Source organism: Nerophis ophidion, linkage group LG07 (genome assembly GCF_033978795.1).
Source record: "Nerophis ophidion isolate RoL-2023_Sa linkage group LG07, RoL_Noph_v1.0, whole genome shotgun sequence".
In the NCBI taxonomy this organism is placed as follows: domain Eukaryota; kingdom Metazoa; phylum Chordata; class Actinopteri; order Syngnathiformes; family Syngnathidae; genus Nerophis; species Nerophis ophidion.
The window spans coordinates 63,016,143-63,028,269 of record NC_084617.1 but is presented as its reverse complement, the minus strand read 5'-3'; the positions used below and the strand labels follow the sequence as shown (position 1 = coordinate 63,028,269).

Here is a 12,127-nt window from a genome sequence, read left to right as displayed (position 1 = left end):
TTAGCACTGTTACAAATATGCGCCACACTCTGAACCCACACAAAACAAGAATGACAAACACATTTCGGGTGAACATCCGCACCGTAACACAACAGAAGAAATACCCAGAACCCCTTGCAGCACTAACTCTTCCGGGAAACTTCCAGCAAACTGACCAATAATTAACGTTTTATTCATGCATTTTCTCTTGCTACTCCAAGGCTTGAATGTTTGGTTCATTCATTATTCTTATTTTATTTTCAAATGTATTATTAGCCTGTGGAAAAAATGTAATATTTACCTCAGAAGATTGCAAATACAAAAAAAGGCATTCAATTTTTATTTAAATTTTATTTGATATGCCATTGTTTTTTTTTTTAATTATTATTATTATTATTTGGAACTGGATTTTGCATGTCACTAAAGTTATATAAGCTTTGCTTGTTCAATATTTAATGCAAAACTTGTTTGGGTCCCTATTAAAAGGTTCATTTGTTCAACCTTGGCCCGCGGCTTTGTTCCGTTTAAAATTTTGGCCCACTCTGTATTTGAGTTTGACACCCCTGATCCAGAGATTTAAAACTTGAATAATAATAAAAATGATAATACTGTATCCATCCATCCATTTTCTACCGCTTATTCCCTTTTGGGGTCGCGGGGGGCGCTGGCGCCTATCTCAGCTACAATCGGGCGGAAGGTGGGGTACACCCTAGACAAGTCGCCACCTCATCGCAGGGCCAACACAGATAGACAGACAACATTCACACTCACATTCACACACTAGGGCCAATTTAGTGTTGCCAATCAACCTATCCCCAGGTGCATGTCTTTGGAAGTGGGAGGAAGCCGGAGTACCCGGAGGGAACCCACGCATTCACGGGGAGAACATGCAAACTCCACACAGAAAGATCCCGAGCCTGGATTTGAACCCAGGACTGCAGGACCTTCGTATTGTGAGGCAGACGCACTAACCCTTCTGACACCGTGTTTACCAAAACCCTTTTGGGTCCCCGGGATCAAGCCTGAGTGGAGGCTTAAATGTATATTTTTTGTACATATATTGTATTGTTTTTTTAAATAAATGGCCCCCGCTTGCTGTGATTATTCAGTGTGCGGCTGTCAGTGGAAAAAGTTTGGACACCCCTTGTCTAAGCGGTCTTAATTCAATCCTTGTCCCCCGTATCTTAGCTACATCACCACAACAACTGTACATGTGTCTTGAGAAACAAAACATCAGATAACCAGTGATTTATTGAGTGCACATCTAGAGGAGGCAGGCAAGGTAGTGCAGTGTTAATCGCTTTCTTCCAAGAACCGGTTATGTCGGATAACCGTGGGCATCGGTGTGTGCATGTATAGTTGTTGTGCTTTTTGTTTGTTTGTGACACTTGCTCTGGTTCTTTTGTATTTTTCTTGCTGCTCTCTATTCCTGTTTGTTTGTATGTCAGCAGAACTGAATAAAGAAACCCCCAAGGGGGGAAATAGCCTCTGTAAGAGCAGTAGGGGTCTAAGCTGTCGGTGCACTCTTAACCATGCTCCACTGGATACACACACACACACACATGCACACAGGGTTCACCAGATATTTCATGCTCGGTAGATATGCACTAGTTGAAAGATGACTTCTTCAACATGCGTACAATAGAACTTCTCATTTTGATTCCCCTGAGGTTGTGCATGACGTTAGGCAAGAATTCCACATGCAGAAACTGCAAAACATTCAAAAATCTAATTAGACCGAACTTTGAGTGAGCATCAAAGAGATAAACAAATATTTGATGTGGGTTTTGTCCTTATTAATTTGTTTCCAGTGCATAAAGTCTCAACAGATTAGTTCTTTCTAAAGGAAAGGCAGTAATCTCTCTGCATATTTGTTACTAACTCAGTCATCAAAATGTTTCTTTCATTGTTTTTCTATTTGCCTAGCAGAATAATGATCAAAAGTGAGGTGTGAAGTGGAGTGAAAAAAACACGACTCAATCTTTCCGCTTCAATCCCTGTACCTACAGTTCCGCCGGCCCAAGGGTAGACGGATCGTAATGATTTTACAACATACATTTTTTTATATTGGATAATGAATATTCAGTGATTTTTAGTTTTTTTAACTCAAAGTGGAATTACAAATTTGAATGCCCTTTGTTTATCCCAACCAATTGGATTCCAGGCTTAAAGGCCTACTGAAACCCACTACTACCGACCACGCAGTCTGATAGTTTATATATCAATGATGAAATATTAACATTGCAACACATGCCAATACGGACTTTTTAATTTACTAAATTGCAATTTTAAATTTCGCGCGAAGTATCTTGTTGAAAACGTCATTATGATGACGCGTGCGCGTGACGTGTCGGGTTGTAGCAAACATTTTTTTCCAGCCCGATCCCAGCTATAAGTAGTCTGCTTTAATCACATACTTACACAGTATTCTGGACATCAGTGTTGCTAAATCTTTTGCGATTTGTTCAATTAATAATGGTGACGTCAAATAAGAAAGATATAGGTGGGAAGCGGTGTATTGCAGCTGCCTTTAGCAACACAAACACAGCCGGTGTTTCCTTGTTTACATTCCCAAAGGTGAAGCTTTACTATGGAACAGAGCGTTCAAGCGAACATGGTTCCCGACCACATGTCAACCGGCAGGTTTCGGCGAGAAAAATTGTGGTAATAAGTCAGCTCTTACCGTAGACATGAGCGGAGCTTGCGTCGTTCCTCGTGCACCTGTCAAAGAGGCTGCTGTGTGGCTTCCCTCAGAGTCACTGGCGGTCACCACACTCGTGGCCACACCCCTCCGACTTTCAGGTACGACAGTATAATCTCACTACAACACTAGTAACACAATAAGCAGATAAGGGATTTTCCAGAATTATCCTAGTAAATGTGTCTAATAACCTCTGAATCGCTCCCACTGCCCTGTCTTTTTTTTCTCAAGTATTTCACTCTAACTTTCCTCATCCACAAATCTTTCATCCTCGCTCAACTTAATGGGGAAATCGTCGCTTTCTCTGTCCGACTCACTCTCGCTGCTAGTGGCCATGATTGTAAACAATGTGAGGAGCTCCATAACCCGTGACGTCACGCACACATTGTCTGCTACTTCCGGTACAGGCCAGGCTTTTTTATTAGCGACCAAAAGTTGCGAACTTTATCGTCGGTGTTCTCTACTAAATCCTTTCCGCAAAAATATGGCAATATCGCAAAATGATCAAGTATGACACATAGAATGGACCTGCTATCCCCGTTTGGATAAGAAAACCTCATTTCAGTAGGCCTTTAACCATAGCAAACACATTTCAGCAAAGTAGTATTGCTATTAATAAATCAAATATTTTCAGAGTTACAGCATAAAAACAATCTGTTTACAGCCTTTTGAACATGTTTGTTTTTATCTAAACAAAACTGAGCAAGACACTTCACCCTTGCTCCTGATGGGTGCTGGTTGGCGCCTTGCATGGCAGCTCCCTCCATCAGTGTGTGAATTTGTGTGTGAATGGGTAAATTTGGAAGTAGTGTCAAAGCGCTTTGAGTACTTTGAAGGTAGAAAAGCGCTATACAAGTACAACCCATTTATTTATTATTTAAACATGAAATAACAACCATATAGTCAACTTTACACTTGTTTCACCCATTATAGTAGCTTTTGTTTACAGTACTCACCGGTAGCTAGGAGGATCCTCCAAGCATCATTGCACTACAACACGACCACGACATGTAAATACTCCATCACGTCCTGTGTTGAAACCACAATGCACATGTTGCTTTGCAAAAACTTGGTCATCTTGACAGTCGTAGCTATAACAATTAGCCATATCGTTAGCATTGCGTGTCCTGCGTTGTAATTCCACATCACTTAAAGGGCTCACCAGAGCTGTTTTATTGTTGTCGGAGATAAATAGACTTAGAGACTTAGACTTCCTTTTTATTGTCATTGAAATTTGAACTTTACAGTACAAATAAGAACAAAATTTCGTTGCATTAGCTCTTGGTAGTGAAGGATAAAAAAAAGCAATAAGGTGCAGATATAAATAAATACATTACTGTACAGATAAATACATTGCACTTTTTCATATGCATCCAGGTTTATGGATGTATGTTATATTGTATTTTTATTCCAAAAATATGAAAAAAATGCAGCCAATATTACATACAGATAATGTGTCACGAGACATGCAAAAGTAAATTATATACAAAGAGGATAGAAGTCAAGTATATCAAATGAGCTCAAATATACCTACAAATGAGGCATAATTAAGTTAAATTTTTAACTTTAACTTAATTATGCCCCATTTGTATGATGCAATATGTACATACAGTTAGCCTAAATAGCATGTTAGCATTGATTAGCTTTGCAGTCATGCACTGACCAAATATGCCTGATTAGCATTCCAACAAGTCAATAACATCAACAAAGCACACCGTTGTGCATTCACACACAGTATAAACTATTTGGTGAAAAAAATTAGACAAGGAGTGGAAGATATTACATGTAAACAAACTGTTGCATCACAGTCCACACTATTGGCTTTGCATCGTAGAGTTTTAACTTGCACTTACAGATGTAGCGATGAACTGTAGTTACTAACAGTGCTTTTTTTTAAGTGTTCCTGAGCCCATGTGGTGATATCCTTTACACACTGATGTCGATTTTTTATGCAGTACCGCCTGAGATCAAAGATCACGGGCTTAGCCGCTTACGTGCAAAGATTTCTCCAGATTCTCTGCACCTTTTGATGATATTACGGATGGTAGATGGTGAAATCCCCGAATTCCTTGCAATAGCTTGTTGAGAAATGTTCTTAAACTGTTCGACAATTTGCTCACGCATTTGTTTGGAAAATGGTGACTCTCGCCCCATCCTTGAGCGTTACATGGAAGTTGCTTTTATACCCAACCATGGCACCCACCTGTTCTCAATTAGCCTGTTCACCAGTGGTATGTTCCAAATAAGTGTTTGATGAGCATTCCTCAACTTTCTCAGTCTCTTTTGCCACTTGTGCCAGCTTTTTTTAAACATGTAGCAGGCTTCAAATTCCAAATGAGTGAGTATTGGCAAAAAATAACAGTTTTCCAGCTCGAACGTTAAGTATCTTGTCTTTGCATTATATTCAATTGAATATAGGTTGAAAGGGATTAGCAAATCATTGTATTCTGCTTTTGTTTACAATGTACACAACTTGCCAATTTTACTGGTTTTGCGTTTTCTATTTTCGACATGACAAATAACTTTCTAATTTTATGAAATTGGAGGTTGACCAGCATCACTAAATGTATCAATTTCAGTGATTCCTCACTATTCACATGCACACTGCAATATTCACTTTCATTATATGTGCTGGTACGGAGAGAATGCTGATGAATTTGGCATCCTTTAAAGATTCAAGCATTATTTCATCGTTGTTTTGAAGCGATGCCATCCCGTCAGCTGTGTGTTTATTTATTCATCTTTTGTGTGACAAGGGAAAACCCCAGAGGATGTGGTCAGAAGATACACTGAGAAAATTAAAGTGGTGCCAGACGAGGTAAGATAAACACCTGCACACGCATCATGCAGGCGTGAAAATATGAAAAAAATACGCAGTTATGGAGAATGGCGGCTATAAGTATTGGGTTTGGCTGGTGTAGGACTGTACCATCTGCATGGAGAGGCTGGTCACGGCATCAGGCTATGAAGGCGTCCTACAGCACAAAGGCATCAAGCCAGAGCTGGTGGGCAAACTTGGCAAGTGCGGCCATATGTACCATCTGCTGTGCCTGGTGGCTATGTACAACAATGGCAATAAGGTGGGTAAAAAATGGTGTGCCAACCATTGTTATGATGTCAATCTCTAAACTCGAATTACAAACTTGGGCTTTTTTTGGCTTGACTGAGCTATATGGTACTGGCAGGCCGGTACGAGGAACAGATGGGGATCTCTTATTAGATCACTCGCATCATTCACAACAGCCCAGTGCCGAGACTCTGAGAAATGTATTTTATGAATTCTGCTCATTTCTGTGCAGTAGCATGAAATATTAACAGCAGCCCTTGCTTATGCAAAAGCAGGAAGTGCAAGCACATGAATTTGAAGAATCATCACTGACACATTTAATTCCTATTAAAACACACATAAAACAAGATTTAGAAGGGAGATGCAAAAGTTTTTAAGACTTTTTAAATACTTTTATGGTCTATTAGTCTGATTGTTTTTTTATGTCGCTTCCATACAGTTGCACTAAAAACAATTAAATCTCATTGTAAGTTGTAATTATTTGCAAGATTTATAAACTTGCAGCACTTTTATGTAGACAGAAAGAACACTGCCAAGTTTTGGTATTAAGAAAACTTTGTAAAAACAAGGATTAGTAAGGTAAAATTTTGAATCGAAAAATAAAGTACAAACTTTACAAAAAGACATTGTTTTTTGGGGATATTTTTTTAATTATGTTTTTCAATGTGAATCTTCCGAATTTTTTTTACCCTGTTTTACACCTAAACCCCACATCCCAGTCCATGTGAAAACCCTGCTAGTAAGTTGAGAGTGGAAAAGAAGACAAGTTTTTGATTGATTGACTGAAACTTTTATTAGTAGATTGCACATTACATTAAATGGTAACACCCGAATAAGTTTTTCAACTTGTTTAAGTCGGGTCCACGTTAATCAATTCATGGTAGTGAATCTGAAAAATGGAATGTTAAAAATAAAAACCTATAAAACTTCAAAAACCAATAACAGTATAAAACAAAGAGTCTGCTAAGGACATTGAAAAACATAGTACATAAAAGATTCACAAAAAGAATTGTTTAATAAATGTCGGTTTTATTTTTAAAGTCAATATTTCACAATACCTCAGTGTCATTCCATACTTATTTTTCTACAATACCAAAACTTACTTGTGGTCTTCTGTCTCCATACAGTTTACAATAAAACAAGGAACAAAATCAAATCAAATATCAATAATTGGTAAAATTTGCCATTTCTTTTAAGTTTGTACTTTTAGCAAATATAATTTTAGGAACTTGCACAAAGCTAATGATAAGAACGCAAAATCCAAATGATTCAGATGAAAGAAAGGAATAGATGTTTTTTTTGTTTCTTTTTACTGAATTGTATCATTGACCTGGCACTCATCAGCAGCCACAAGCCCTTCTTTGTGTTTAACAATAAGGTCTGATTAGAAGCCCCTTGAATGTCGTACTTGAAATATAGAAAAGGTAACAAAAAATACAGTGAGAGTAATAATAATATGGAGATCATAATTTCCCTTACAAGTGCATGCATTTCACCCAAGCAGGATGGCAGTCTTCAGTGCCCAACGTGCAAGACCATCTATGGTGAGAAAACAGGCACTCAGCCTCCTGGGAAGATGGAGTACCATGTCATCCCCCACTGCCTGCCCGGTTACCCAGACTCCAAGACTATCCGAATCGTCTATGACATTCCTGCTGGTGTCCAGGTTGGAAATATAAAACTTCACTAATCTCTTGTGCTTTCTGTGCTCTGATCCACTGGCTTTCTTTTCTAACGCGACCTGTAAGCCTTACCGCTGCTGCTTTATCCGCTTAAGTTTGATCATTCTTGCAGCCTTGTAAGTCATTTTGTGTCTTACTAGCCATTTCGAATTCTAAACTGAAAAGGGTGTCTCAGTCAATGAAGGATAAAACTGATTTGGAATAATCTAGTCTGAATTTACGCATGTAAAGATGTTGTAGAATTCTACGGTGAAGGATGAACCTGGGAGTGTGGAAGGCTTTTTATTTCACCCTGACTTGCCAGTGGATCTGTCACGTCATAAAAATACCCTTTTTTTTTTAAGCAGAAGAGCAGGCTGTGTCTCCTTAAGCGACAGCACTCCTCAGCTGTCACGTCAGCACAGCTCTGTCCACTGCAGCCACATGCTACATGGGGTCTAAAGCATGGCCCGGAACCCCTGGAGACACAGCAACCAACCCTGCATACAAATTAGCCTTAAATTGCAGATCTAAATCATACATTGGTGTGTTTGTCACCAAATTCTCACAGCAACATCTTTATCCTGATTGTCAAAAATGTGTCTTGACAGGATTTACACACAAATTAATAAAATGGATAAATCTGCTTAGTTGTAGGTCAGGGGTCGGCAACCCAAAACGTTGAAAGAGCCGTATTGGACCAAAAATCCAAAAAACAAATCTGTCTGGAGCTGCAAAAAATGAAAAGCTGTATATATGTGTTATAATGATGGCAGCAAATGATGCAAGTGTCTATATTAGCTATAATAGCCTACTATCAAAATAACTATGTGTCACATGCTTAAGCAATTTTTTGTTGACATACATTTTGAAATGTAATATTTATTCTACACATTTTTAAAACATTAAAAACCATTAGTAAATCAGAGGCTACTAAGAAGGTGAGATAACTCCTGGAAGTGACTGGCTTTTAATGGCCAAAGGTATGGATGTGTGTGTCCAAGTTGAAGGAAATTTCAGGCTGTCTTCTTTTAATAAGTTTATTACAATCTTTGGGAAGCTATGTAATGTTTGCTGTGGTCTGGAACAACATGGCACACAAACAACTATCTGAAATACAGCCAATCTTACATACAGATAATGTGTCATGAGACATGCAAATATAAATTAAAAACAAAGAGGATAAAAGTAAAGGATATTAAATGAGCTCAAATATACCTACAAATGAGGCATAATGATGCAATATGTACATGCAGCCAGCTTAAATAACATGTTAGCATTGATTAGCTTGCAGTCATGCACTGACCAAATATGCCTGAATAGTACTCCAAAAAGTCAATAATAATAACAACAACAAAGCTCGGCTTTGTGGATTCACGCACAGCATAAAAGTTTTGGTGGACAAAATGAGACAAAGAAGGAATGGAAGATTTTACATGTAAACCAACCATTGCGTCACAGTCCACAATATGTTGAGAACCACCGAAATTAGTAGGACAAAACGATGTTCACCAAATACTCTCATCAGTGAAGCATACACACAAACATATTAAACAGTGGGCTTTCTAACAATTGGGAAGGTTTGTGTCATGTTTTTTCTCAAACAGAAAAGATACTAAATCCCCGCCCCAAAAAAATTTCCCTCATCTTTTTCATTTTTCAATCCGTTTTTAAAAATTCTGCAGAGAGCCACTAGTGTGGCACTAAAAAGCCCCGCTGTAGGAGAATGGTGTGCTTCTAACAAACCAGTGTACATTGTGTAAAGTATTTATTAAGTATATAGAGTAGTGTACAAGTTAAGCTTTGTGGATATTACAGTGACTTTTGAGCAAATTGTAGCAGATGTTTGTTTAATATACTGTATAATCTTTTCAGACCAATGAGCACCCCAACCCTGGGAAAAAATTCAGCGCAAGAGGTTTTCCCCGACAGTGTTACCTGCCAGACAACGAAAAGGGCAGGAAGGTGAGAACCACTTGCTGGTACTGTACATTATGCGATCTAAATAAATGAGTGAATAGCACAAGAAATATATAATATCATTTTGCTGTGTGTATTTTGGCTCAAATACAGTTTTAAAGGGACCTTATCCAACATTGTATAGTAGCGTTTCCCACAGAATGGCAATCTACTGCATGCATACCGTCGTACTATCTGTATTAAATACTATGATGCATTTATTTTTAAAAAGGTTAAAATAATATCATACATTCATTAATCTGTTTTATTAGTTATTGGAACAAACATATCTTTTTTTTTTGTTAAATGATATAGTTTTTCTCTATTTGTCAATTGTTCCTGCTTATTTTATTTATGCAGTGTAACAGGCTGCATGTGTATTTATATATATTGTATTAGATCCACTATGTACTGGACTCTCACAATATTATACTAGATCCACTAGACGTCCATTGCACCAGTCTCCAAGGTTTCTCATTGTCCCATTGGGTTGAGTTTTTCCCTGCCCTAATGTGGGATCTGAGCCGAGGATGTCGTTGTGGCTTGTGCAGCCCTTTGAGACACTCGTGATTTAGGGATATATAAGTAAACATTGATTGATTCATTCATTACATACTTTATTCTACCCTCTATCAATATAGGAATTTAGTTTGGCCGATAATTAAATCGTCCTTTAAATCACAGATGGCAAAAAACACTTGCAGTTGTTTATGGATAGTCTCCAAAATGAAGTTACTGTAAAACTAAGCACACAAAAAAGTACATTAATATGCACATGAAGTACACATGCCAGTAAGAGTCATGTTAAATGGACAATAAAGTTGACTCTTTTGCTGCAAGCTTAATGCTAACATACAATGGACAGACCAATTGATAAGCCAACAAAAGTTATCATCAGGATCATGTTAAATTTGTACAAACGTTTTAACAAATTTACATAAAACCGCAATTATATTTGTACTTACAGGAATATAGTCACCAAGCTCTGTCGAAACAAATATTGACCGCTAACTTTGTATTACCTGATCAGTCTGCAGCATGGCACTGTGTGGCTTGTTGCTGAAATATTAAACTCAAATTGTAAAACAAATAACATAAATAATGATCGGGAAGAGAAGGCAACACATGCATCACCTATGATAGGTTGCACCCTCACAGGGCTGCATGTAACAGTGACTAATAAATGTATAAAGATTATATAATTATATCGATAATATCGGACTGCCGATATTATCGGCCGATAAACGCTTTAAAATGTAATATCGGAAATTTTGGGTATCGGTTTCAAAAAGTTAAATTCATGACTTTTTAAAATGCCGCTGTACAGGGTGGTACACTGATGTAGGGAGAAGTACAGCGCGCCAATAAACATTAAAGGCACTGCCTTTGCGTGCCTGTCCAATCACATAATACCTACAGCTTTTCACACACACAAGTGAATGCAAGACATACTTGGTCAACAGCCATTCAGGTCACACTGAGGGTGGCCGTATAAACAACTTTAACACTTACAAATATGCGCCACACTAGGAACTAGGGGTGTGGGAAAAAATCGATTCGAATTTGAATAGATTCTAAAAAAATTGAAATCGATGTTTTTAGGGGGATTTTTTTTTTTTTAATCAATCCAACAAAACAATACACATCAATACCATAACAATGCAATCCAATTCCAAAACCAAACCTGACCCAGCAACACTCAGAACAATTTGATTAGTCAACTAATCGTTAAGATAGTCGATGACTAGTTGTCTAGCTAATATAATTTATAATATTTGTTAGTTGCAATCCCAGTACATACATGTAGAAATCACATTAAATTAATAATACGGTTGGGCAAAAACTGAAAAAAGCAATACAATTATACAGTTTGAAGGTTGGTTATAATACTGCTAGTTTAATGGTAACATTCAATTAACACGCTAAATGACAGGCTACAGAAAAGTAGCAGAACAGACTTGTACGATCCATCCAGTTTCCATACCATGTATCCTAATTAGTAGGGTGTGGGAAAAAATCGATTCGAATACGTTGTGCTATTCAGAATCGATTCTCTTTTTTTTTTTAATTGTTTTTTTAATTTTATTTTTAATTTTTATTTTTTTTAATCAATCCAACAAAGCACTACACAGCAATAACATAACAATGCAATCCAATTCCAAAACCAAACCTGACCCAGCAACACTCAGAACTGCAATAAACAGAGCAATTGAGAGGAGACACAAACACGACAAAGAACAAACCAAAAGTAGTGAAACAAAAATAAATATTATGAACAACAGTTTCAATATTAGTTATAATTTCAGCATAGCAGTGATTAAAAATCCCTCATTGACATTATCATTAGACATTTATAAAAATAGAAAATAAAGAACAATAGTGTAACAGTGGCTTACACTTGCATCGCATCTCATAAGCTTGACAACACACTGTGTCCACTGTTTTCACAAAGATAAAACAAGTCATATTTTTGGTTCATTTAATAGTTAAAACAAATGTACATTATTGCAATCAGTTGATAAAACATTGTCCTTTACAATTATAGAAGCTTTTTACAAAAATCTACTACTCTGCTTGCATGTCAGCAGACTGGGGTAGATCCTGCTGAAATCCTATGTATCGAATGATAGGAGAATCCTTTTGAATCGGGAAAAAATCGTTTTTTAATGAAGAATATTGTTGAATTGAAAAAAAAAAATAGATTTTGAATCGAATCGTGACCCAAGAATCGATATTGAATCGAATCGTGGGACACCCAAA

The 12,127-nt window shown here is 37.3% G+C and overlaps 1 protein-coding gene across 2 annotated transcripts in view; it reads left to right on the top strand.

Moving 5' to 3' along the window:
• dtx1 (deltex 1, E3 ubiquitin ligase) overlaps positions 1-12,127 on the top strand; it is a 94,342-nt gene that overhangs the window by 66,450 nt on the left and 15,765 nt on the right. For both annotated transcript variants that reach the window (XM_061906840.1, XM_061906839.1), the window contains exons 6-9: positions 5,437-5,498; positions 5,602-5,760; positions 7,252-7,413; positions 9,284-9,373. In XM_061906840.1, the coding sequence (XP_061762824.1) occupies positions 5,437-5,498; positions 5,602-5,760; positions 7,252-7,413; positions 9,284-9,373 (473 nt within the window). The remainder of the gene's footprint in view (positions 1-5,436; positions 5,499-5,601; positions 5,761-7,251; positions 7,414-9,283; positions 9,374-12,127) is intronic.